Here is a 27,247-nt window from a genome sequence, read left to right as displayed (position 1 = left end):
AAGACCATCTCTGTCCTCAGCGATGCACTACTTGATCTCCAAAAGTTTTACCCACCTGTGGTAGGTTTCCACACTGAAATGACTATCTTTCCAGACAGTTCAGTATCCTGGTGAGCCATCCTGGTGGGCTAATTCCTGCACATGGGACTGAAAACTACAGATGGCAAGACTGTTGCAATGACTCAGAATTCTAGATCTGCTTTTCTCAAACCTATGGTTGTAGAGGTCAATGAAACTTTCTCATAAGATGTATCCATTGGTTTTGACAAAATAAGATCTTAATTCATAAATTTTCAGGCATGCACCATTGACTCCTGCCCAGACTGATGAGTGATGTAAAAATGAAAATCATGTGCCCCCTACTGATGATGTGGGCAATGGCCTTATCAAAGACCTGTGGGTCTGATTACCACAGAATGGGGTCTCAAAGGAATAGATTGATAGTCTCTTCACCAAGGTACTCATGTTCAAATTATAGACCGTGGAGGACTCAACAGGTAGCCCCTACTAGGGTCCACAGGGTGGTGGTCTCTATGAATAATAAGCTCTAGTCCCTCTACCTCTGCCACTGAATCTTAATATGAATCATAGAAACCCACATACATTTACCCCAATCTCAGCTTTCAAAAATAAATAAGACTAGGGGTTATATCCAGGTAGCTGTGTCTCCGGTAGATATGAAGAACTACGGCAAAGATAGAGACCAATGGGCATGTGGGACAATGTTGAATTTCTTGGGCCTTTTTGCTATTAATGCACTGTGAACTATGATCTCCGCAAGCCCTGGCAACAGAATAAAGGGAAAACATATAATGTTCTTTGTTTTAGGGACATCACCCCCAAGAGAAAATTTTTCAAAGCCAGCCAAAAGTAAATTCACTTGTTATTGCATCTACTCTTGAATGTATGTATTATTGGCATATAGATGTATTATGTATAAGACACGTCACTAGCATTAACTCCCAGATTCTGACAGATTTGCTGCAGTTAGGGTATGCTCTGGAGGTTCTCCAAAGGGACATCCATCCTGCCTTCACCTGGACACCTGTCATCCCTATTTGGTTGTTGAGCTTCTGGTCTCTATGATAGCTCTGTTTACCCATTGGACCCTATTGCAAAGACACACTTACACAGGTCAGTCAGAGGCACTTGTTTTGTTTGGGTCAGTTATCTCCCAGGGTTGGCTAAAAGGTACACACCTTCTATGAGGTAATTATAAACCGGTTATTGTCCTTAGTGAAGACTAAGTGAATGAATCACGGGTATAAAACAGTCTCAGAATAAGAAGATTGAAACGAAATGGATCAAAACCTTTGCTTTTGTTCTCTAGTTATCTTAGGATATTCACATTTTAAATCAACATATGAACTCATTTATCATATTTAGACTTACAACTAAGTCTGTCCCTTCGAGTCCTTTTATTCTTTTCTTGCATTTGAGCCTTGGACACTGGCTCTTGAGTCTCAAGCACAACCTTTGAATCAGGTACTTCTTCATGAGCTACATAAAGAAATCCATTTAGTCTACTTAATAGAAAAATCATAAGTATTGTGAAATACCTATACTTTAAATTTGGACAAGTATGCAGCAAAACTTTCTCTCAATTTCACACAGTTATACAGTATATATTCCAAACTCTGGCTGAGTTTCTTGGTGAGGCAAATGAGAGACCTAACTCTAAGAGAGCTAAGGAAGCAATTCCCTGGTTAATGCTTATAGTTTATAGAGGTAGAACCAAAAGCCAGCGAACTCTGCAAGCTGAATCAAACTCTATAACTCTTGTGAGCTCTAAGTCTTGAAACTGATGGACAGCGCATGTCCCCACTAGCTGTTGAGACTCATGCCTTTAATAAAAGAGAATGTAAAAGCTGTTGTAATCATATTGCTCAGTGACCTGAAGAGACCTGACAGACTTGGGTAGGTTGCCTGCATGATGAAAGAGGCAACATTTTTAAACTTAGTAAGTGAGAATGACATCTTGTGAACTGTATTACGAGAGATTTTTCATTTCAGAGTGTGCTGACAGTGGCCCCTTTGCTTAAGAAGGAGAGGAAAATAGAAAGGAATATAAAAGGATGCAAAGCTAAGACCATCTCTGCCTGAGCACTATTTGGGCTCCAACAGTTTTGACCCACATGAAGTGGTTGAGTTCCACATTGAAAAACATGGATGACTACCTTCCCAGACAATGCAGTATCCCGAAGAGCCATTCTGGTGGCCTCTTCTGTGAAAAGGGGATTGAGAATAACCGATGGCAGTACTGTTGCAAATACTCAGAATTCTAAATCTGCTTTTGTCAATCCTATGGTTGTAGAAGTCAATGAAACTATCTCATAAGACGTGTCAATCGGTTTTGACAAAATGAGATCTTAAATCACAAATAACCAGGCATGCATCACTGACTTCTGCTCGAACAGATGAGTAATGTAAAAATGATAATCATGTGCCGCCTACTGATGATGTGGGCAATGGCCTTACCAAAGACCTATGGGTCTGTTTACCACACAGTGGGGTCTCAAAGGAATAGCTTGATAGTCTCTTCACCAAGATACTCATGGTCAGATTATGGGCCATGGAGGACTCAACATGTAACCGCAACTAAGATCCACAGAATGATGGTCACTATGACTAATAAGCACTATTCCCTCTACCCCTACCACAGAATCTTGATATGAGTCAGAGAAATCCATATACATTTACCCAATCTTAGCTTTCAAAAATAATAAGACTAGGAGTTATATCCAGGCAGCCGTGTCTGCAGTAGATAGGAGGAACTATGGCAAAGATAGAGATCAATTGGCATGTGAGAAAATGTTGCATTACTTGGGACATTTTGATACTGGGTCACTGTGATCTTTGATCCCCACAAGCACCGGCACCAGAATGAAGGGCAAACATATAATGTTCTCTGGTTTGGGGCCACCACCCCCAAGAGAAACATTTTTACAAGCAAGCCTAAGGTAGATTCAATTGCTATTACTTCTCCTAATAAATGTATGTATTATTGGCATGTAGATGTATTATGTATAAGACACATCACTCTCATTAACTCCCAGGTTCTGACAGAATTCGCTGCAGTTACAGTATGCTCTGGCGGATCTCCAACAGACAATCCAAACTGCCTTCACCTGGACGCCTCTAATCTCCATTTTGTTGTTGAGCTTCTGCATGTGATAGCTCTGTTTACCCATTGGAGCCTATTGCAAAAAGACACTGACACATATCAGTCAGAGGCACTCATTTCTTTTGGGTTAGTTATCTCTTTGTGTTAGCTAAAAGTACGTACATTTTATGAGACAATTATTGGCCTGTTAGTGTTCTTGGCGAAGATTAAGCACATGAATCATGGGTATAAAACAGTCTCAGGATCAGAGAATTCAAACAAAATGTATAAAAACCTTTGCTTTTGCTAGTTATCTTAGGATATTCACATTATAATCAACATATGAACTCATTTATCATATTTAGACTTACGAGTGAGTCTATCCCTTCGAGTCCTCTTATTTTTTTCTTGCATTTGGGTCTTTGACACTGGCTCTTGAGTCTCAGGCACAACCTTTAAATCAGGTACTTCTTCATGAGCTACATAAAGAAATCCATTTAGTCTACTTAATAGAAAAATCATAAGTATTGTGAAATACCTATACTTTAAATTTGGACAAGTATAAAGCAAAAGTTTCTCTCAATTTCGCAGTTATATAGTATATATTCTCAACTCTGGCTGAGTTTCTTAGTGAATCAAATGAGAGACCTAACTCTAAGAGAGCCAAGGAAACAATTCCCTAGTTAATGCTTACAATTCTCAGAGATGAGATCAAAAGCCATCGGCCCCGGCAGGTGGTCATACTGTATGAATCTTGTGAGCACTAAGTCCTGACACTGATGGACACCACATATCCCCACAAGCTGTTGAGACTATGCCTTTAATGAAAGAGAATGTAAAGTCCTTTGGAATCATACTTCTCAGTAACAAGAAGAAACCCTAGAACTCGGTATGTTGCCTGCATGATGAAAGAGACAACCTTGTTAAACTTAATGAGTGAGAATGACCTCTTGTGAACTCTATTACAAAACACCTTTGATTTCACAGTGTGCTGACAGTGGCCACTTTGCCTAAAGAAGGGGAGGAAAATAGTAAGGAACATAAAAGGATGCGAACATAAGACCATCTCTGTCCTCAGCTGAGCACAATTTGGGTTCCAACAGTTTTGGCCCACATGAGGTGAGTGACTTTCCACACTGAAAAACATAGGTAACTACCTTTCCAGACAGTGCAGTATCCTGGAGAGCCATTCTGGTGGCCTCTTGTGCACAAGAGACTGAGAACAACAGACGGCAAAACTGTTGCAAACACTCAGATATCTAGATCTGCTTTCTTCAATGCTACGATTGTAAAGCTCAATGAAACTTTCTCATAAGACATGTCAATGGGTTTTGACAAATCAGATCTTAATGCACAAATTTCCAGCATTCACTATTGACTGTGGCCCGGATAGAAGAATGATGTAAAAGTGATAATCCTGTGCCCCCTACTGATGGTGTGTGCAATGAAAAGACCTATGCATCTGATTATCACACAGTGTGGTCTCAAAGGGATAGAATGATAGTCTCTTCACCAAGATACTCATGGTAAGATTATGGACCAACATGTAGCCCTACTAGGGTCCACAGGGTGGTGGTCACTATGAATAATAAGTGTTAGTCCCTCTACCTCTAACACTGAATCTTGATATGAATCAGAGCAACACATATACATTTACTCCAATCTCATCTTTCAAAAATAAATAAGACTAGGGGTTATACCCAAGGAGCTGTATCCCCAGTAGACATGAGAAACTATGGCAAAGATAGAGACCAATGTGCATGTGAGAGAATGCTGCATTTCTTGGGCCTTTTTGATATGGATGCATTGGGAACTGTGATCCCCACAAGCCCTGACAGCTGGATGAGGGCAAATACATAATGTTCTCTGGTCTGGGGCCACCACCACCAAGAGAAACTTTTTCCAAGCCAGCCTATGGCGAACTTAATTGTTATCGCATCTACTATTGAATATATGTATTATTAGCATATAGATGTATTATCTGTAAGACATATCACTTGCATTAACTCCCAGGTTCTGACAGTATATGCTACAGTTAGGGTTTGCTATGGAGGATCTCCAGTGGGACATCCTGCTTTAACCTGGATACCTGTCATTACCATTTGGTTATTGAGCTTCTGGTCTCTGTGATAGCTCTGTTCACCCATTAGAGCCTATTTCAAAGAGACACTGACACAGGTCAGTCAGAGGCACTTGTTTTGTTTGGCCAGTAGTCTCCCAGGGTTAAATAAAACGTACACATCTTTTATGAGAAAATTATTGGCCAGTTATTGCCCTTGGTGAAGGTTAAACACATGAATCATGAGTATAAAACAGTCTCAGAATAAGAAGATTGAAACAAAATGGATCAAAACCTTTGCTTTTGTTCTCTAGTTATCTTAGGATATTCACATTTTAAATCAACATATGAACTCATTTATCATATTTAGACTTACGAGTCAGTCCGTCCCTTCGAGTCCTTTTAATCTTCTTTTGCATTTGGGTCTTTGACACTGGCTCTTGAGTTTCAAGCACAACCTTTGAATCAGGTACTTCTTCATGTGCTACATAAAGAAATCCATTTATTCTACTAAATTGAAAAATCAGATATTGTCAAATACTAATAATCTAAATTTGGACAAGTATGGAGCAAAACTTTCTCTCAATTTCAGAGTTATATAGTATATATTCCAAACTCTAGCTGTTTCCTGGTGAGTCAAATGAGAGACCTAACTCTAAGAGAGCTAAGGAAGCAATTCCCTAGTTAATGCTTATAGTTTATAGAGATGGAACCAAAAGCCAGCAAACTCTGCAAGCTGAGTCATACTCTATGACCCTTGTGAGCTCTAAGTTGTGACACTGATGAACAGCACATATCCCCACAAAATGTTGAGACTCATGACTTTAATGAAAAAGAATGTAAAGGCCTTTGGAATCACATTGTTCAGTGACCTGAAGAGACCTTAGAGACTTTGGTAGGTTGCCTGCATGATAAAAGACGCAACCTTGTTAAACTTCGTGAGTGAGAATGACATCCTCTGAGCTATATTACAAGAGACATTTGATTTCAGAATGTGCTTACAGTGGCCACTTTGCCTAAAGAAATGGAAGAAATAGTAAGGAATATAAAAGGATGCACTCTTAAGACCATCGGCATCTTCAGCTGAGCATTATTTGGGCTCTAACAGTTTTGGCCCACATGAGGTGGGTGAGATTCCACACTGAAAAACATGGATGACTACCTTTCCAGACAGTTCAGTATCCCAGTGAACCATTCTGGTAGCCTCTTCTGTGCACAAGGGACTGAGAACAACAGACGACAAGACTGTTGCAAAGACTCAGAATTCTAGATCTTCTTTTGTCAACTCTACAGTTGTAGAGGTCAATGAAACTTTCTCATAAGACATGTCAATTGGTTTTGACAAAATCAGATCTTAATTCACAAATTTCCAGGGTGCACTATTGACTCTGGCCCTAACAGAAGAGTGATGTAAAAATGGTAATCATGTACCCCCTACTGATGATGTAGGCAATGGAAAGACCTGTGGCTCTGATTACCACACAATGGGTCTCAAAGTGATAGATTGATAGTCTCTTCACCAAGATACTATTGGTCAGATTAAGGACCATGGAAGAGTCAATATGTAGCCTTAACTAGAGTCTACATGGTGGTGGTCACTATGAATAACAAGTGCTAGTCCCTCTATCTCTACCACTGAATCTTTATATGAATTGGAAGAATCCATACACATTTACCCCAATCTCAACTTTCAAAAATAAATAATACTAGGAGTTATATCCAGGAAGTCATATCTCCAGTAGATATGAGGAACTACGGCAAAGATAGAGATCAATGGGCATGTGGGATAATGTTGAATTTCTTGGGCCATTTGCTTGTTAAATTTGTGATCTCTGTGATACCTCTCTTCACCTATTGGAGCCTATTGCAAAGAGACACTGACACATTCACTCAGAAGCATCCGTTTTTTTTGTTTGTTTGTTTTGTTTTGTTTTGTTTTGTTTTGTTTTGTTTTGTTTTGTTTTTGGACCAGGGTTGGCTGAAAGGTACATACCTTTTATGAGGCAATATTTGGCCTTTATTGCCCTTGGTGAAGACTAAGCACATGAATCATGGCTATAAAACAATCTCAGCATTAGAAGATTAAACAAAATGTATCAAAAACTTTGCTTTTGTTCTCTAGTTATCTTAGGCTATTCACATTTTAAATCAAACTATGAACTCATTTATTGTATGTATACTGTGAGTAAGTCCTTCCTTTTGAATTCTTTTATTCTTTTCTTGCCTTTGAGTCTTTGATATTGACTCTTGAGTCTCAAGAACAACCTTTGAATCAGGTACTTCTTCATGAGCTACATAAAGAAATGCATTTAATAGCACAAAAAAAAACATGGTGAAGTGACAGATATCCCCAGATCTCTCTCCTTGAAACAACAATAAGCTGAACATGCAAAACTCAATAAAAAACACCCAATCTGCAGAGCAGCACGTTTGAACATGGGATCTGTGCATAAGAGCTACTACTGGTCAGAACCTTGGGTGTCGGGCAGAGGACTGGTAGATAAAGAAGTTGCCTCTTGCAGCCTGCTCAGCTCCCTGGAGGAGAAGGGGAGGAGTGAAGGTGTGGTGACTTCCCTGAACAGCCCTGCTTGAAAGTGCCAGAACTTATATGCAGCCAGGAGCAAGGTCCAGTCATCAGGGCAGAAAGCATAGAAACAGGGCTGGACCACAGAAAAACAACAGCTGATTTTTACTGGCCCCGGTTCAAAACAGAGGTTGAACTGCAGCCCCCATCCCCATCCCAGTGGGACCCTCCCCCCATACCCACTGAGGCTGATCACGTGGAGCCCCAGGGGAATTTAAGCAAATGCTACCAAGACTGAAGCTACCTCTCGCAGCCTCTAGAGCTCCCTACAGGAGGAGAAGGAGGGGAGAAGGAGCAGCAAGTTCTTGTGGTGAGTTCCCCGAACAGCTCTGCCTGGGAAAGTTGCAGCTCCCCGTGACAAGCTGCGTACAGGATCCAGTTGTCAGGGCAGAAAGCAGAAAAGTGGCCAGCAAAGAAACAACATTTGATTTTTACCAACTGTGATTGCAAAGCCAAGACTGAGCCGCAGCCCTGAAGCCCAAACTCAGAGGGGCCCTTCCACCATACCCTCTGAGACGAAACACCACAGAGCCCCAGGGCAATCTGAACAAATGCTTCTAAAACTGTTGCTAACACTGACAGGGACTGAAACTGAGGGTAGTGAGTGTGATTAAATATCTATCAGAAAATAAAACACATATTTAAAGCTTTATATAAAGCAGAGATCCAAGAGGCTTTGACACTACCCACTGGAAACCAAAAGAAAAGTGCCATCTTTGCAACAAGCTAAAGAGAGAACTTTATATAAAAATCATCTTTCTGAAAAAAAAAAAAGCAGAATACATTTCCATTAATGCCCAAGTGGAAAAATAGCCCATTGAACACCATGAACAACCAAGGTGACAAGGCATCTCAGAAAGAAAGAGAAAAATCTCTAGAAAATAAGATTACAGACATAGAAATATACAACCTAAATGGTAGAGGATTCAGGATGGTACTTCTGAAAAAACTCAATAAGATCCAAAACAACTCAAATCAATAATTTCAGGAATTGAGAAAACAACTAGATGAGCAGAGCAAGAAGATTGAAACTCTCAAAAAAACCAGAAAGATCTTCTGGAGATGAATAACACACTGCGAGAGTTGAAAAATGAAATAGCAAACTTGGGAAATAGAGTTGACCAAATGGCTGAAAGGAACAGTGATATCTAAGACAGAAATCTAGAAATAAATCATAAGGGAGAAGAGAGAAACCAAAGAATGAAAAATAATGAAAGATAAATTCAAAAACAAGCTGATACCATCAGGAGAGGGAACATAAGAATAATGGGCATTATCCAAGGTGAGGAAAAGGAACAGGATTAGAAAGCATTTTCAGACAAATAGTGGATGAGAATTTCCCAAATCTAGGGACTGAACTAGAGTTTGGAATTCAAGAAGTCAACAGAACACCCAATTATCTCAATCCAAAAAGGCCTTCACCAAGACACATTGTATTAAATTATCAAAAATCAGTGATAAAGACAGAATTCTCAAGGCAGCGGGAGAGAAAAAACAGTGACTTATAAAGGTAAACCTATTAGATTATCCTCAGACTTCTCAGAACAAACCTTACAAGCCAGAAAATGAAATCAAATATTTAAACTATTAAGTGAAAGGAACTACCAGCCTAGAATAATGTATCCAGCTAAGCTCTACTTTAGATAAGAAGGAGAAATTAAAACTTTTCCAGACATACAAAAATTGAGGGAATTCTCCACTATGAGGCCTGCACTACAAGAAATTCTGAAAGACATCAGTTCACCTAAAATAAAATGACAAAAAAAAAAAATACATGATTAGAAGTAAAGCGATAATAGGGAAAACAGAAGCAGAAGAGTGCAACTCTTACTAAGAACAGGGCATTAGCTTAAATAATAAGAAGAGAATTGCTATAGCAAGATAGTAATGAATGTTCAGCATACATAGGAACAAATTGAGATAATAATGACTGAATAAGGGGGGATTCGAATATCCAAATTCGCAAAGGAGAATGGAGATAAGGCACGTGCAGAAGAAAATGGACGACTGTATATATAATCCTTTACATATTCATAAAGGTAAGCACACACAAAGATTCAGAACTGAAGTATATAACATAAAACAAGAAGAACCAGAGGGAAAACTCACAAAAGCCAACCAAAATAAAGAAAACAGAAACACAAGGACAAGGAAGCAATGGAAACACCGAGCTACCAGAAAGCAAAAGATAAAATGGCTATAAGAAGACCTCATATTTCAATAATCACCCTAAATGTAAATGGATTGAATTCACCAATAAAAAGGCAGAGAGTTGCAGAATGGATCAAAAGACAAAACCCAACCATATGCTGCCTCCAGGAGACACATCTCAGCTCCAAAGACAAACGTAGACTCAAAGTGAAAGGGTGGAAAATGATATTACAAGCAGACAGCATTCAGAGACAAGAGAGAGTAGTGGTAGTAATATCGGATGAAATAGATTTCAAAATAAAAAAGGTAAAGAAAGATACCTAGGGACACTTTATAATGATAAAGAGAATCATGCACCAAGAAGACATAACACTTATTAATATCTATGCTCCCAATCAGGGAACCCCAAAATATGTAAAGCACTTCCTAACAGAATTAAAGGGAGAAACAGACCAAAACACTATCATAGTAGGGAAACTAAACACCCCACTGTAGGATATGGACAGATCATCCAAACAGAAAATCAATAAGGAAATAACATCCTTAAATGACATATTAAACCAACTGGACATAATTGACATATACAAAGCCTTCCATCCCAAAACAGCTGCTTATACATTCTTCGCTAGTGCACATGGAACATTCTCAAGAGTCGACCACATACTGGGACACAGAGATAGCCTCAACAAATATAAGAGGGTTGAAATCATACCAATCATATTCTCTGATCATAATGCTTTGAAACTAGAAATCAACTGCAAAAAGAAATCAGGAAGAACCACAAATACATGGAGATTAACAACATGCTACTGAAGAATAACTGTGTCAGAAAAGAAATTAAAAGAGAGATCAAGAGATACATAAAAATGAATGATAATGATAGTACAACATATCAAAAATTTTGGGACACGGCAAAAGCGATCATAAGAGTAAAGTTCATATCATTACAGCCTATCTTCAAAAATAAGAACGAGCTCAAATAAACAACCTAATGCTTCATCTTAAAAAACTAAAAAAAGAAGAACAAGTGAATCCTAAAGTCAGCAGAAGAAAAGAAATCATCAAAATTAGAGCAAAAATAAATGAAATTGAAAACAAAAACAATAAAAAATTAAATGGAACAAGGAGCTGGTTCCTTCAGAAGGTTAATAAAATTGACAACCCCCTGGCTAGACTCACTAAATAAAAAAGTGAAAGGACACAAATAAACACAATCAGGGATGACAGAAGAGAAATTACGATCATCAAAAACCTACCAAAAAGTAAAGTCCAGGACGAGATGGCTTCATCAGTGAATTCTACCAAACATTCAAAGATTTAATACCTATTCTCAAACTCTTCCAAATAATCGAAGAGGAGGCAATACTTCGAACTCATTTTATGAGACCAATATTACTCTATTCCAAAACCTGGTAAAGATAACACAAAAAAAGAAAACTACAGACCAATATCTCTCATGAACACAGATGCAAAAATCCTAAATAAGATACTAGCGAACCGAATACAGCAACAAATTAAAAAGATTATACACCACAATCAAGTGGGCTTCATCCCAGAGGCACAGGGATGGTTCAACATACAGAAATCAATTAATGTGATGATACACCACATAAACAAATTTTTTTTAAAGAGGATCATATGATCATATCAATAGATGCAGAAAAAGCGTTCGACAGGATACAGCATCCATTTATGATCAAAACACGTAACAAAATTGGTATAGAAGAAAAGTACCATAACATAATAAAGGCCATATATAACAAGCCCTCAGCCAACGTTATACTCAATGGTGAAGAACTAAACACCTTCCCTCTAAGATCAGGAACAAGGCAAGGCTGTCTACTATCGCCACTATTATTCAATGTAACATTGGAGGACTTTGTGAGTGCCATCGGAAAAGAGAAAGATATAAAAGGCACCAAAATAGGAAACAAAGAAGTCAAACTTTCACTATTTGAGAATGACATGATTCTCTATATAGAAAAACTTAAAGACTCCACAAGAACACTACTAGAAACAATAAGCAAATACAGTAAAGTCTCTGGATATAAAATTAACGTTCAAAAATCCATAGCATTCCTATACTCTAATAATGAAGTGTCAGAAAAAGAAATGGAAAAAATAATTCCTTTTGCAATTGCAACAAAAAGAATAAAATACGTAGGAATAAATTTAACAAAACAAGTGAAGAACCTTTATAATGAAAACTATAAGAACCTATTAAAAGAAATCAAAGAACATACAAAGAAATGGAAAGATGTTCCATGTTCTTGGATTGGATGAATCAACATAGTTAAAATGACCATATTACCTAAAGCATGATACACATTTAAAGCAATCCTCATCAAAATCCTATTGGCATTTTTTAAAGAAATAGAACAAAAAATCATCAGATTTGTACAGAAGCACAAAAGACCTCAAATTGCCAAAGCTATCCTGAGAAAAAAGAACAAGGTTGGAGGCATCACTCTGCCCAACTTCAAATTATACTACAAAGCAACGATAATCAAAACGGCATGGTATTGGCAGCAAAACAGACACATGGACGAGTGGAATAGAATGGAGAGTCCAGAATTAAACCCATGTTTATATGGGCAAGTAATTTTTGACAAAAAAGCCAAAAACATACAGTGGAAAAAGGAAAGCTTCTTCAAAAAATGGTGCTGGGGAAACTGGAACGCCACCTGCAAAAGAATGAAACTAGACTGTTGTCTATAACCACACACCAAAATTAACTCAAAATGGATTAAGGACCTGAATATAAGATCTGAAACAATAAAATGCATAGATGAAAACATAGGAACTAAACTCAAGGACCTTGGACTTAAAGAGAATTTTATAAATTTGACCTCAAAGACAAGAGAAGTAAAAGCAAAAATAAATGAATGGGACTACATCAAACTAAAAAGCTTCTGCTCAGTAAAAGAAATTGTCAAAAAGATAAAAAGAAAACAATCAGAATGGGAAAATATATTTGCAAGTAACAACTATGACAAAGGCCTAATATCCAAAATATACATATAACTCAATAACATATAACTCAATAACAACAAAAAACAAAATGATCCAATCAAAAAGTGGGCAAAGGACCTGAACAGACATTTCTCCCTAGAGGACACACAAATGGCCAACAAATATATGAAAAGATGCTCAACATCGCTAGTTATTGGGGAAATGCAAATCAAAACCACAATGAGATACCATCTCACACCTGTTAGAATAGCTATAATCAACAGGACAAGTAATAACAAATGTTAGAGAGAATTAAGAGAAAAAGGAACCCTCATACACTGATGGTGGGACTGCAAATTGGTACAGCCACTATGGAAAACAGTATGGAGGCTCCTCAAAAAACTGAGAATTGATCTACCCTATGATCCAGCAATCTCTCTACTGGATATTTATCCCAAAGACTTGAAAACACATATCCAAAAAGATATTTGCACACCGATGTTCATAGCAACATTATTCACAGTGGCCAAGACACGGAAGCAACCAAAGTATCCTACGATAGATGATTGGCTAAAGAAACTGTGATACATATATACAATAAAATATTACTCAGCCATATGAAGAGATGAAACACTGCCATTTGCAACAACATGGAAGGAACTCGAGATAATCATGCTAACTGAAATAAGCCAGACAGAAAAAGTTGAAAATCACATTGATATCACTTATATGTGGAATATAAACCTAAAAGCAACAAATGAACAGGACAAACAAACAGAGACTCATGGACATGGACTATAGACTAGTGGTTACCAGAGGACTATAGACAAGTGGTTACGAGTGGGGTGGGAGTAGGGGGAGGTAGACGGGGTAAAGGTGGTCAAATATAGGGTTTAGAGGGACGGCGAAGTGGGTAAATTGGATCAAATAAATGATAGCTGAAGGAAATAGAATATACAGATGTCAAATGATAATATACATCTGAAAATTATATAATTGTATTAACCAGTGTTATTCCAATAAGCTTAATTACAAAAAAAGAAAAGAAATGAATTTAGTCCACTAAATAGAAAAATCAGATGTATTGTGAAATACCTATTTAAATTTGTACAAGTATGCAGCAAAAGTTTCTCTAATATTCATAGAGTTATGTAGTATATATTCCAAACTCTGGCTGAGTTTCCCTGGTGAGTCAAAAAAGAGATCTAACTCTAAGACAGGTAAGAAAGCAATTTTCTAGTAAATGGTTACAGTTTACCAAGATGGGACCAAAAGCAATTGGACCCTGCAAGCTGAGTCGTACTCTATGACTCTTGTGAGCTCTGAGTCCTGAAACTGATGGATATAACATGTCCCCACAAGCTATTGACACTCATACCTTTAATGAAAGAGAATGTAAAGGCCTTTGGAATCACATTTCTCAGTGACCTGAAGAGGCCTGACAGACTTGGGGAGGTTGCCTGCATGATAAAAGACGCAACCTTATTAAACTTCGTGAGTGAGAATGACATCTTGCGAGCTATATTACAACAGACCTCTGATTTCAGGGTGTGCTGAAAGTGGCCACTTTGCCTAAAGAAATGGAGTAAATAGTAAGGAATATAAAAGAATACAAAAACTAAGACCATCACCATCTTCAGCTGAGCACTAATTGGACTGCAACAGTTTGGGCCCATGAGTGGTGAATTTCTACACTGAAACCTTTCCAGACAGTGCAGTTTCCTGGTGAGCCATCCTCATGGCCTCTTCGTTACACATGGGACTGAAAACAACAGTCGGCAATAATGTTGCAAAGACTCGGATTTCTAAATCTGCTTTTGTCAACGACAGTTATAGATGTCAATGAAACTTTCTCATAAGACATTTCAATCCATTTTGACAAAATCTGATCTTAATTCACAAATTTCCAAGCATGCACCATTGACTCCTGCCCGGTCAAAGAGTGATGTAAAAATGGTAATCATGTGCCCCCTACTGATGATGTGGGCAATGGCCTTACCAAAGACCTATGGGTCTGATTACAACACAATCGGGTCTCAAAGGAATAGATTGATAGTCTCTTCACCAAGAGACTCAGTCAGATTATGGACCATGGAGGACTCAACATGTAGCTCCATTAGGACCCACAGTGTGGTAGTCACTATGAATAATAAGCACTATTCCCTCTACCTCTACCAGTGAATCTTGGTATGAATCAGAGCAACGCATATACATTTACCCCAATCTCAGCTTTCAAAAATAATTAAGACTAGGGGTTATACCCAGGCAGCTGTATCCCCAGTAGATATGAGGAACTATGTCAAAGATAGAGACCAATGGGCATGTGGGAGAATGTTGCATTTCTTAGGCCTTTTTGATATTGATGCACTGGGAACTGTGATCCCCACAAGCACTGGCACCAGGATGAAGGGCAGACATATAATGTTCTCTGGTGTGGGGCCACCACCACCAAGAGAAATTTTTTTGCAAGCCAGCCTAAGGTAGACTCAATTGTTATTGCCTTGAATGTATGTATTATTGGCATATAGATGTATTATGTATAATCACATCACTCTCATTAACTCCCAGGTTCTGACAGAATTTGCTGCAGTTTCGGTATGCTCTGCAGTATCTCCAATAGGACATGCGACCTGCCTTCACCTGAAGCCCTCTCTTCCCCATTTGGTTGTTGAGCTTCTGATCTCTGTGATAGCTCTGTTCACCCATTGCAGCCTATCGTAAAGAGACACTGACACCGGTCAGTCTGAAGCACCCGTTTCTTTTGGATCAGTAATCTCCCAGGGTTAGCTGAAATGTGCACACCTTTGATGAGACAATTATTGGCGGGTTATTGCTCTTGGTGAAGACTGAGCACATGAATCATGGGTATAAAACTATTTCAGGATCAGAAGATTAAGCAAAATGTATCAACAACTTTGTTTTTGTTCTCTAGTTATCTTAGGATATTCACATTTTAAATCAAACTATGAACTCATTTATCGTATTTATACTTACAAGTAAGTCCTTCCCTTCGAGTTCTTTTATTCTTTTCTTGCATTCGGGTCTTTGACATTGGTGCTTGATTCTCAAGCATAACCTTTACATCAGGTCCTTCATTACGAGCTACATAAAGAAATGCATTTAGTGTACTAAATAGAAAAATCAGAAGTATTGTGAAATACCTTAACTTCTAATGTATACACGTGTATAGCAGAAGTTTAAATTTTCATAATGTTAAAAATAAATTTACTTAATCTTAGATCTAGACATGAAAATGATGAGAAAACTTTCAAAATTTTTAATATATTATTTCTGAAACACTTCTTGAAATTATATATATTTATACCAGTCTCTAGTTTTCTTGGGTTATTTTTACTTTTGGTTAATTCATAATCATAGATTGAATAATAAACCACCTATGCACAAGGTTTGAATAACCTGAGATATATACTATAAACTATGATATGGAAAATAATGATATATAATGTGACACAAACAACTGTACATACAGCCATAAATGGAATTAAGAAGGTCTCTAGAAACTGACAGGAAATAACTTCCAAGAAAGAATGTTAAGTGAAGGTAAATATGAAAAAGCAGATATCTCATGTGTTACCTTTGAGGTAAGAAAGAAAGGAAAAGGGAGAGAAAGAGATAAAAGTAGAGATACTTATCTTTACAAAATGAAACAGGGAATGACAAACCAGAAAACAATATAGACGATTACTTACAACAGTAGGGGTAAACGGGTTTAAAGGAGAAGGGATTCAGGAAAAAATGATCTCTCTCGCTCGCTCGCTCTCTTGCTCTCACTCTCTCTCACCCCACCCCCACCATTTTTATTTTTGGAAGTAGATTAATACTACATATTCCAAAAAAAAAAAAAACAAATTACATTAACAAAGATAAGACGAGAGCATTAAAAATAGAAGCAACTTAAGAATGAACCCAGTGAAGAAAAAAGCACTAATCTGCAAACTCAGATAAATGTAGTATTGTATCTCCAGTATTGAATAAGAGAAATAAAATCATGAAATCTTCTTTTTTTTTTTTTTTGGTTTGTTTTTCTAGGGTATGAGCTAATCAATTCTAAAACAATTTTAGAGTCTTACAGGATTGAGCAAATGAGAAAATATGTTGATGTGCAAAGTCAGGATTCACACTATGATAAAAAAGAATGTACATATATTAAGTGGAGGAAGGTAAGAACAAGCACTAAGGGGATTCACTGGAACTGAAAATATATATAAGAACTCATGATTTCTAAATATGCCTATGTGTATATGCATGTATACATGTACATGTATGCATATACAGGCATATATGTGTATGAATATATATATGTCTCTCTGTATGTATATACAGAGAGATAGATAAATAGATATTTGTATATATTTTCTAGTCTGACTTCTCAATGCCCTAGTCCTAAATGGGCACCATTAGTTTTCAGGTCTTGATTTCTAATAGCATTTTCCATTTTAAAAAATCAAGGCAAAAAAAAAAAAAGATAAAAATCAAGGCCTCTGAGAAAAATGGTTGGTTTCAGCTACAGGCAAGAAATGTGAATGATTAGTGTGGGACAGCTTAACATAATAAATAGCAGGGAATTTCTTGGTCATGCCATCAGGACACAGTAATTATCTTGAATAAACTAGTTGCAATGATAAGACAATTTTAGAGCTTAAAAAAAGAAAAATGGTATGAGCTATGACACTATAGGAAAAAATAAAATTCCATGATTTAATACCAATAATAAATAAAAAAATAAAGAAATGTAAGTGAAGGTAGGACCCTTGCTTTCAACAGAATGTCAGGTATCAATTGAATAAATGTAGAAGTGGTACTAGAGTGAGAAACTCATCATTTTGGAATCTTCAAAGTAGAAACAAGTTCAGGTAGAACTATGAATGAATACTAAATATAGGAAATTTTGATAGGGAATAGGATATTTGGATAATCTTAAAGTGTCTTCCCAAAGATTACTTATTAGTAGTTAAGGAAAAAATAACAAAGAAATCAGAAAACACTTTGACCAGGTGATCATTATTAAAATCACAAATTAATGTGATGTACACAATGTAGCTCTGGATGTGATACCCTAAGAACAACATAAGACAAATCCAAAATGAGAAACTTTTCTTTAAAGAGACAGTATTTTTTAAAAATGTTAATGTCATCAGAGACAAAAAAAGCTAAAAAAAATCTAGATTAAGAAAGGCTAGAAATATAACAATTATATGCAACACCTGATACTAGACTGGACTCTGTATTGGAAAGAAAAAATATTTCAAAAGATAATATTGGCTTAAATGACAAATATTTAATTATGAATGGTAATTTATCAATTTATCAATTTTAAATTTAATGAAATTGAAAACTGTATAGTGACTATGTAAAAAATATGCTTAAACCTAGGAAATGTGTCCTGAAGTATCGGAGCTATAATTCACTCACCTTACTCTTAAATAGTTCATATATGTGTGTGTATGTGTATATAAGTATAAAATATGTTATGTATACATATGTAACCTACTATATATAAAGGAAAGCAAAAGATAATAACAAAAAAGCAAATGGAGAAAATATTAATAGATTAATATTAATCTAGATGAGTATATAGATGTTCTTTGTACTACTTTTTTTATTTCTCTGAAAATTTAAAATTAATTACAAATAAAAACCTTTTAAAAGACATTTTTAATTAAGAAAGAGATAAAATGAATGTGAAAGTAACAAATATTAAAATTACACAAATGAGATTTAATATATAGATAATAGGAGTCTCAAGAAGAAAACTAAAACAAAGGTGTAAAGGAAAATTTGACTTTCAAGGATAAAAAGAAGAGAGAAACTTATTAATATGTAAGAACTCAAAGAATATTGTTTCCATGAGTCTATTCTGAAAAATCTACTTGAGAATGAGCTGCATAGAGAAATATCAACATAAGGACAGATGATGAACATTAATTATACACATTCTTGTAAAATTATAACTAAATAAAGGTTAAAAGAAAAAGCATATATTATGTAACAGTTTATGCTATGTCAGTATACACAGCACAATTATTAAAAATTGGAGGAAGAATGAAGAAGGCATATTCAAAAATATTTGACTGTTCTTGATAATCATACGGAGTGAAAGTATTAATATTGTTATTTTGAATGGTATATGTATTTTTAAATAAAGCAAATGAATAATTATGAGATTTTCTAATTCTATTATTCTCCATATTCTTGAAATCCAAGGTTCTCAGTATGGAAGAAAAGAAGTACAGAACCAGTACAAAATATCCCTGGAGTCCATCATTATTTTACTTGAAATTGTCAGTAAGAACTCATGAGGTTATTTATTCTTAAAATGAGAGAGAGAGAGAGAGAGAGAGTGCGAGCAGAAAAGAGAGAGAGAAAAAAAATATTTTCCATCTCTGTCCACTGAAAAGCCTAGAAAAAGTGACAAACTAAGAAGCAAAAAGAATGAAATACTATTTCTCACGAAACAAAATAAGGATTCTCAGAAAAACACCTGATTCCAGGTGAGGGCAAGATATATACAAGATAAACTTGAAATATTTTGTTACACCAAATAGCAAAGAAACTATCAGAGATGTATAGGGTCATGTCAAAAGGACTCATGTACAAACTGAAGAAGGTCCCACTGAGCAAAGATGGTACAATTTATTCTTCCAAAAGGATAACTGCAACTGAATAAAATCCATGTTTAAATACCTAAGTTCAGGATGATATTTTTTAAATAGTAATTGGTCACCTTCTGAAAATTTGTTACAATGAAACTGGTATAAAAAAGCCAAGAGAGGAGGGAAAAAATGGCGTAGATGATAGAGGCTCTGTTCATCCCTCTGGCAACCAAATCAAAGTTGTGACAGAAACAAGGAGCAAACACCAAGGTAAAATTGCCTGGGGTCTAGATGAACAAGCCATATAACTAGAGAGAAATCTAAGAAATCACCCTGCCATGGCCAAAGGTAGGACGTGAGGCTGCCTAGTCCCAAATGGCTGAGTGGGACAGCGGCTGAGGCAGTGGCAGTGGCAGAAGCCTCTTAAAGGGGCCGCGCCAATGAGCAGATTTTCACAGTGACGGACCTGCTCACTCTGAACACCAGTGCCAGTTCGGCTGCGCAGGGACTTACAGGGGACACTCAGTTGGAGTGAGGTCCTAAGCGAGACTCACTCTGTTCAGAAGTGCCAGTGGTATCCATTGTTTCTCTGTTGAGCCTTCCCTTCCAACATAGCGAAAATGTCATCAAACTGGATAACAGAGGTTGCTCTGCCCAGAGGATTCCCTGAAACTCCGCCTCTTCCAACTCCGCCTCTTCCACAGCCCCACACAAGCCACATCCAGGTGCAGCCTCAGCGAAACATGTGCTCCTTTTTGAGCAGTGTCTAGACTCACACTGGAGGCAGCTGGCTTCGGTTTCTGGAGTGGACTTTTGAGGCAACTATAAGCACAGCATCTGTGGATTGCTTGCTGAATCTTAACAGGTGTCCCCAGAGGGGCACAAGCTTGGGCTAAATATGATCTACAGCTAAACCCCTCTCAAGAATGTACCACTGGACAACTACTACACAAACTCACACTAATAAGACCGGGAGATGTAGGAGCTTTGCTTAGTACATAGAAACAGACACAGAAAGGCAGCCAAAATAGGAAGTCAAAGAAGCAGAAACCATATGAGAGAACAAAACAGAAATCCAGGAAAAATGGAATCAAGCAACCTAACAGATGCAGAGTTCAAAACACAGATGATAAAGATGCTCGATGAACTTTTGAGAAGTGTAGATGAATTCAGTGAGAACTTCAACAAAGAAAAAAAACACAAAAATGGAAATGGAAATTATAAAAGAGAACCAGAATGGCAAGAAAAAAGAAGACAAGACTATAATAATATTTTAAGGAACCTATGTGACACTATTAAAGGTAAAAATATCCTTGTCATGGAGTGCCTGAAGAAATTGCATATATATTTGAAGAAATAATGATGGAAAACCTCCCTAACCTGGTGAAGGAAATACACATAAAACCCCAAGAAGCTCAGAAGATCCCAAAAACCAGGAACCCAAAGAGGCCCACACCAAGACACATTATAATTAAAATGCCAAAGGTTAAATACAAAGAGAGAATCTTAACAATCAGTGAGAGGAAAGCAGGCAGTTACCTACAAGGGAGCACCCATAAGACTGGCAGCTGATTTCTCAAAAGAAACTATGCAGGACAGAAAGACTTGGTACAAAACATTTGAAGTAATGAAGACCAAGGATCTACAACCAAAAATACTTTATCCAGTAAAGCTATCATTTAGCGTCGAAGGACAGATAAAGAGCTTCCCAGACAAAATAAGCTAAAGGAATTTATCAACACCCAGCTAGTATTACAGGAAATGTTGGAGTAACTTTTTTAAGAAGAGAAAACATGTATCAAAAACAGGAATAAAGAATAATAATAACTACATTCCTATCAACAAGTACCTCAAATGGAAAATAATTAAGTGCTCCAACCAAAAGACAATGGCCAAATGGATAAGAAAACAAGACTCCTACATATGCTACCTACAAAAGACTCATTCCAGATTAAAAGACACACATAGACTAAAAAGAAGAGGATGGAAAAAGATACTGCCTTGATAGACCTAGAGGGTATTGTGCTGAATGAAATGAGTCAGATAAAGAAAAAAATTTATTGCATAATTTCACATATATGTGGAATCTAAAGAACAAGATCAACAAAACAACAACAAAAGCAGAAATAAACTAGTAGAGATAGAGGATATTTACAGGGATACTAGATAGGAGGGAGGACAAAAAAAAGCAAAGGGATTAAGAGGTACAAATGAATAGTTGCAGAATAGACATGGAGACGTAGAGTGTAGCATGGGAAGATTGTTAATAATGTTGTAATAAATACATAAGGGGAAAAGGGTACTAGATTTAGTGGAGTGATCACTTTGTGAGTTACATGGATCCCTGATCACTATGCTATATAACTGAAACTGGTATATTATTTGCCACTGTAAGTGAAAAAAAAAAAACTCATTGAATTGTACAATGTAAATACAAGCAACTAATTGTTTATTATATTTCGATAAAGACAAAAAAAGAGCCAATCATTTATCCTGTTTATACTGTATAATCAGTACTGCTGAGTAACCAATAATACATGACTCGAAGTGTTTCCTTATAAAAGTATTACAATTAATAAATTTTAAAATATGATAAAATTAGATTATCATTTTGCAATCCTCAATAAATTAATAGATATAGGTTTTAAGTTTCAGTGGCTGCTAATATTACAATGAGAGAGACAACCAGACTCCTTTTGTCTTTCTGTGAATGGAAAAACACCACCTATAATACTAAGAAATCAAACCTGAATCTGAAGAACACATGCAAAAATTGCACCATAATTATGCGATCAGGAAAATCCTGATTTTCAGCAAATGCCCTGAGTTATGCAGCTCATAAATAGTAAGGAAAATAAAATGATAAAGGAAAAATTCATGAGACTTAAAAGTTTAAATATGGGTTACACACTGTAGTGTCTACAAAGGCACATTTGTATGATAAAACTAAAAAATGTGCAAAAAAGTGACTTAATGTAAAAAATTAGAAGAGAGGAAACTGTTGTGGAGATGAGAGAGCTATCATCAGACAGATCATAAAGGGTATTCTGGAATGACTTGCAAAGTTCTATTTCCTAATGTGGGTGATAATTCAAGGGTACTTCCTTTAAATATTTCAATAAGTTTCAAATTTATTTTGTGTGGTTTTCTGTATCTGATTTAAGTTTTGAAAGCTAAATTTTAAAAGGGAGAGGAAGTTGCATTAGAGTCCATCAGAAACTTGTGAAAATGCCTGTTCAGGACCACTTAAACTAAATTCTCAAGTTGTATCGTCTCCCTTAATTATCAAAATAATTCTTCGAAGTAGATATTATTCTCTCATTTGTATATGAGAAAACTGAGGCACAAAGAAGGTAATTAGTTTAATCATAGTGATATGATTAGTAATTGGCTGAGCTTAAATTCATACCAAAGAAGTGTAGTTCCAGAGCCTGAGCTCTAAACTACTACTTTTACTAACTCCAATGAATAAAAGAAATACAAAAGGAATATAACCATAGTTAATAGAAGATATTTTTAAATTATAAGCTAATATCTTATATGTTTTTGTACCCTAAAGTAGATAACATTCTAACAAAATGTAAATTATCAAAATAAACTCAATATACTATGCTAAGTGAAATAAGTCAGACAAAGACAAATACCATGTGATTTCACTTATATGTTAAATCTAAAGAACAAAATAAATGAACAAACAAAATAAAAACAGACTCATCGATACAGAGAACAAACTAGGGATTAACAGATGGGAAGGAGATTGAGGGGCTGAGTGAAAAGGTAAAGAGATTAAGAAGTACAAATTGGTAGTTACAAAACAGTCATGGAGATGTGAAATATAGCATAGAGAATACAGACAATAATATTGTAATAACCATGTATGGTGCCAGGTGGTTACTAGACTAATCAGGGGATCACTTTGTAAATGATATAAATGTCTAACCACTACATTTTACACTTGAAACTAATATAAAATAACATTAAATGTCAACTCTAATGAAAAATTAAAATTAAAAAAATAAACTCAACAAAATGTAGAAAACTAGAAAAAACTAATACTCTTAGGGGAAAATATTGAAAATCTCCCACTAAAAATGTCATGAAGACAAAAAATTTTAGGAGGAATTTCTATGAAATCATCAAGGATTTTAAAATATCTATGTTATATAAACTATCAAATTTCTTTTTTAAAAAAAGGATATTTTTCATTCTATTTAACAATGTTAATAGCTAAAACTAAAGAAAGATAGAACAAAATAAAATAGACCAGGATCATTTACCAATTGTATAAATTGAGATAGGTTGAATTACGCTGAAGTAATAAACAATTGTAAACTACCAGTGGCTTAAACACAAAGATCTATTCCATGCTCCTACTACATGTCCATTGACATTTACCTAGAGTTTCTTCTCCTTAACACTCTGGAACTCAGCTAATTTAAATTATACTATGTGCAACATTCCTGGACAAAAAAAGAAATAAAAAGAAAGAAATCCAAACATAAACCTATAGAAAGTCATCAGTACATAAGAAAATAGAATATGAAAGAAACAGAGAAATAGAAAAACAACCAGAAAACAATTAATAAAATGGCAACAACTACATAACGATCAATAATTACTTTAAATGTAAAAACACTAAATACTCCAATTAAGACATAGGGTGTCTAAATGGATTAAAAACACAAGACTAGTACATACGCCGCCTACAAGAGATTCACTTCAGATCTAAAGACACACTCAAACTGAAAATGAAGAGATAGAAAAAGATATTTCGTACAAATAGAAATGAATAAAAGCTGGGGCCACGATACTTACATCAGACAAAACAGACTTTAAAACAAAGGCAGTAATAAGACACAAAGAAGGGCATTTTTTAATGACAAAGGGACCAATCCAACAAGAGGATATAACTCTTATAAACATCTGTGCACCACTATTATAAGCACCTAAATATATAAAGCAAATGTTGATGGACATAAAAGGATAGATCAACAGTAAGACAATAATAGTAGGGGAATTTAACACCCCATAAACATCAATGAATAGATCACTGACACACAAAAAAAATCAACAGAGTTACCTTAAATGACACATTAGGCCAGATGAACTTAATCAATATATCTAGGACATTTCATTCAAAAGCAGCAGAACATACATTCTTTTCAAGTGCATGTGGAACATTTCCCAGGAAAGGCCACATGTTAGATGACAAAACAAGTCTTAATAAATTTAAGAAGTTTGAAATCATATCAAGCAACTGCTCTAAACACAATGGTATGAAACTAGAAATCAGTTACGAAAAGAAAACTGAAAAACATACAGACACATGGAGGCTAAATAACATACTACTAAGCAATGAATAGGTTAATATGGGATAGAAGAAATCAAAAGACACCTTAAGACAAATAAAAATGAAAACACGATGACCAAAAATATATAGAACACAGCCAAAGCAGTTAGTTCTAAGAGGAAAATTCAGAAATAGCATTACAGTACTAACTCAAGAAACAAGAAAATTCTCTAATAAACAATCTAAACTTACACCTAAAGGAACTAGTAAAAGAAGAACAAACAAAGCCTAAAGTAAGTAGAAAGAAGAAAATTATAAATATCAAAGGGGAAATAAATGAAATAAAATCTAAAAAAACAACAGAAAATATCAAAGAAACCAAGAGTTGTTTCTTTGAAAAGATAAACTAAATTGATAAACATTTAGCCAGACTCAACAGAAAAAAGAGAGTCCAAATAAATAAAATCAGAAATTAAAGAGAAGCTGTAACAACCAACATCACAGGAATAGAAAGGAAGATAAAATACTATGAACAACTATATGCCAACAAATTGGATGACATAGAAGAAATAAATTCCTAGAAACATACTTGCTTTCAAGTCTGAATAAGGAAGAAACAGAATATCTGGACAGATATAAACAACTCATGAAATTGAATCATAATCAAAAAGCTACCCTCAAAAGTCCTGGAACAGTTGGCTTCACAAGTGAATTTTACCAAGCATTCAAAGAAGAATTAATACCTATCCTTCTCAAACCAGTCCAAAAATTGAAGAGGTGGGAAAGCTCCCAAACTCATTTTATGAGGCCAGCAAAATCCTGATATGAAAACCAGACAAAGATACACACACACACACACACACACACACACACACACACACACACACACACACAGCATTATTGGCCAATATGCCAGATGAACATAGATGCAAAAATTCTTAACAACATAATACAAAAACAAATTTAGCGATACATTAAAAAGATTGTACACCATGATCACATGAGATTTATCCTGGAATGCTAGGTTTGTTCAATATCCACAAGTCAATTAATGTGATACACCACATAAACAAAATAAAGGATAAAAATTATATGATCATATCAATACATATAGAAAAGCATTTGACAAAATCCAACATTCGTTAATAATAAAAGTTCTCAGTAAAGTGAGGATAGAGGGAATATTACTCAACATAATAAAGGCCACATACGAAAAACCCACAGCTCAACCATGAAGAGCTGAAAGCTTTTTCTTTAAGATCAGAAACAAGACAAAGATGTACACTTTCACCACTTTTATTCAACATAGTATTGGAAGTGCCACCTATAGTAATCAGATGAGAAAAAGAAATAAAAAGCATCCTAACTGAAAAAAAAAATAGTAAAACTGTCACTGTTCACAGATGGCATGATACTATTTAGAGAGAACCATAAAAATTCCACAAAAGAACTGTTAAAACCAATAACTAATTCAATAAAGTAGCAGAATACAAAATCAATATTCAGAAGTCAGCTGCATTTTTACACATCATAACAAACTATCAGAAATAGAATTTAAGAAAATAATCCCATTTCCAATTGCATTAAAAAAATAAAATATCTAGGAATAAATTTAACCAAGGAGGTTAAAGACCTGTACTCAAAAACTATAAGACTTTAAAGAAAGAATTTGAAGACGATACAAATAAATGGAAAGCTATATCATGTTTATGAATAGGAAGAATTAACATCATTAAAATATCCACACTGCCCAAAGCAATCTATAGATTCAATGCAATCCCTATCAAAATACCAATGGTATTTTCATAGAACTAGAACAAATAATCCTAAAATTCATAATGAACCACAAAAGATCCCAAATAGACAAAGTAATCTTGACAAAGAGAACTAAGTTAGAGGTATCATACTACCTGATATCGAACAATATTACAAGTCTACAGTAATCAAACCAGCATGGTACTGGCATAAAAACAGACATGTATATCGAAGGAACAGAATAGAGAGCACAGAAACAAACCCACAGCTATATGATCAATTAATCTATCACAAAGGAGGCAAGAATATACAAGAAAGAAAGACAGTCTCTTCAATAAACAGTGCTGAAAAACTGGATACATGTAAAAAAATGAAACTAGACCACTTTCTTACATCATATACAAAATTATACTCAAAATAGATTGAAGACTAAAAGTGAAACCTGAAACCATAAAACCCTTAGAAGAAAAAATTGCCAAGCTCTTTGACATCGCTCTTAATATTTTTGGATATGTCCCCTCAGACAAGGGAAACAAAAGAAAAAAATAAACAAATAGGACTATATCAAATAAAAAGATTTGCACAGTGAAGAAAACTATCAACAAAACAAAAAGAAAACCTACTGAATAGAAGATATTTGTAAATGATATATTCAATAAGGTATTAATATCCAAAATATATAAGAAACTCATACAACCACCACCACTGAAAAAAAAAAAGTACAATTTTTAAAAAACGG

General features: G+C 35.5%; 1 protein-coding gene across 1 annotated transcript in view; it reads right to left on the bottom strand.

Annotated features, from left to right (window-relative positions):
- Positions 1 to 27,247, bottom strand: part of CCDC7 (coiled-coil domain containing 7) — a 166,766-nt gene that overhangs the window by 23,716 nt on the left and 115,803 nt on the right. The window contains exons 19-22 of the mRNA XM_039839666.1: positions 15,844 to 15,951; positions 5,539 to 5,646; positions 3,475 to 3,582; positions 1,393 to 1,500 (exon numbers count right to left, since the gene is read on the bottom strand). Coding sequence (XP_039695600.1) covers positions 1,393 to 1,500; positions 3,475 to 3,582; positions 5,539 to 5,646; positions 15,844 to 15,951 — 432 coding nt within the window. The remainder of the gene's footprint in view (positions 1 to 1,392; positions 1,501 to 3,474; positions 3,583 to 5,538; positions 5,647 to 15,843; positions 15,952 to 27,247) is intronic.

Source organism: Pteropus medius, unplaced genomic scaffold, assembly GCF_902729225.1.
Source record: "Pteropus medius unplaced genomic scaffold, Ma_sr-lr_union100, whole genome shotgun sequence".
Classification (NCBI taxonomy): domain Eukaryota; kingdom Metazoa; phylum Chordata; class Mammalia; order Chiroptera; family Pteropodidae; genus Pteropus; species Pteropus medius.
Note: the sequence above shows the minus strand (reverse complement) of the source record. Positions and strands in the feature narration are given on the sequence as shown.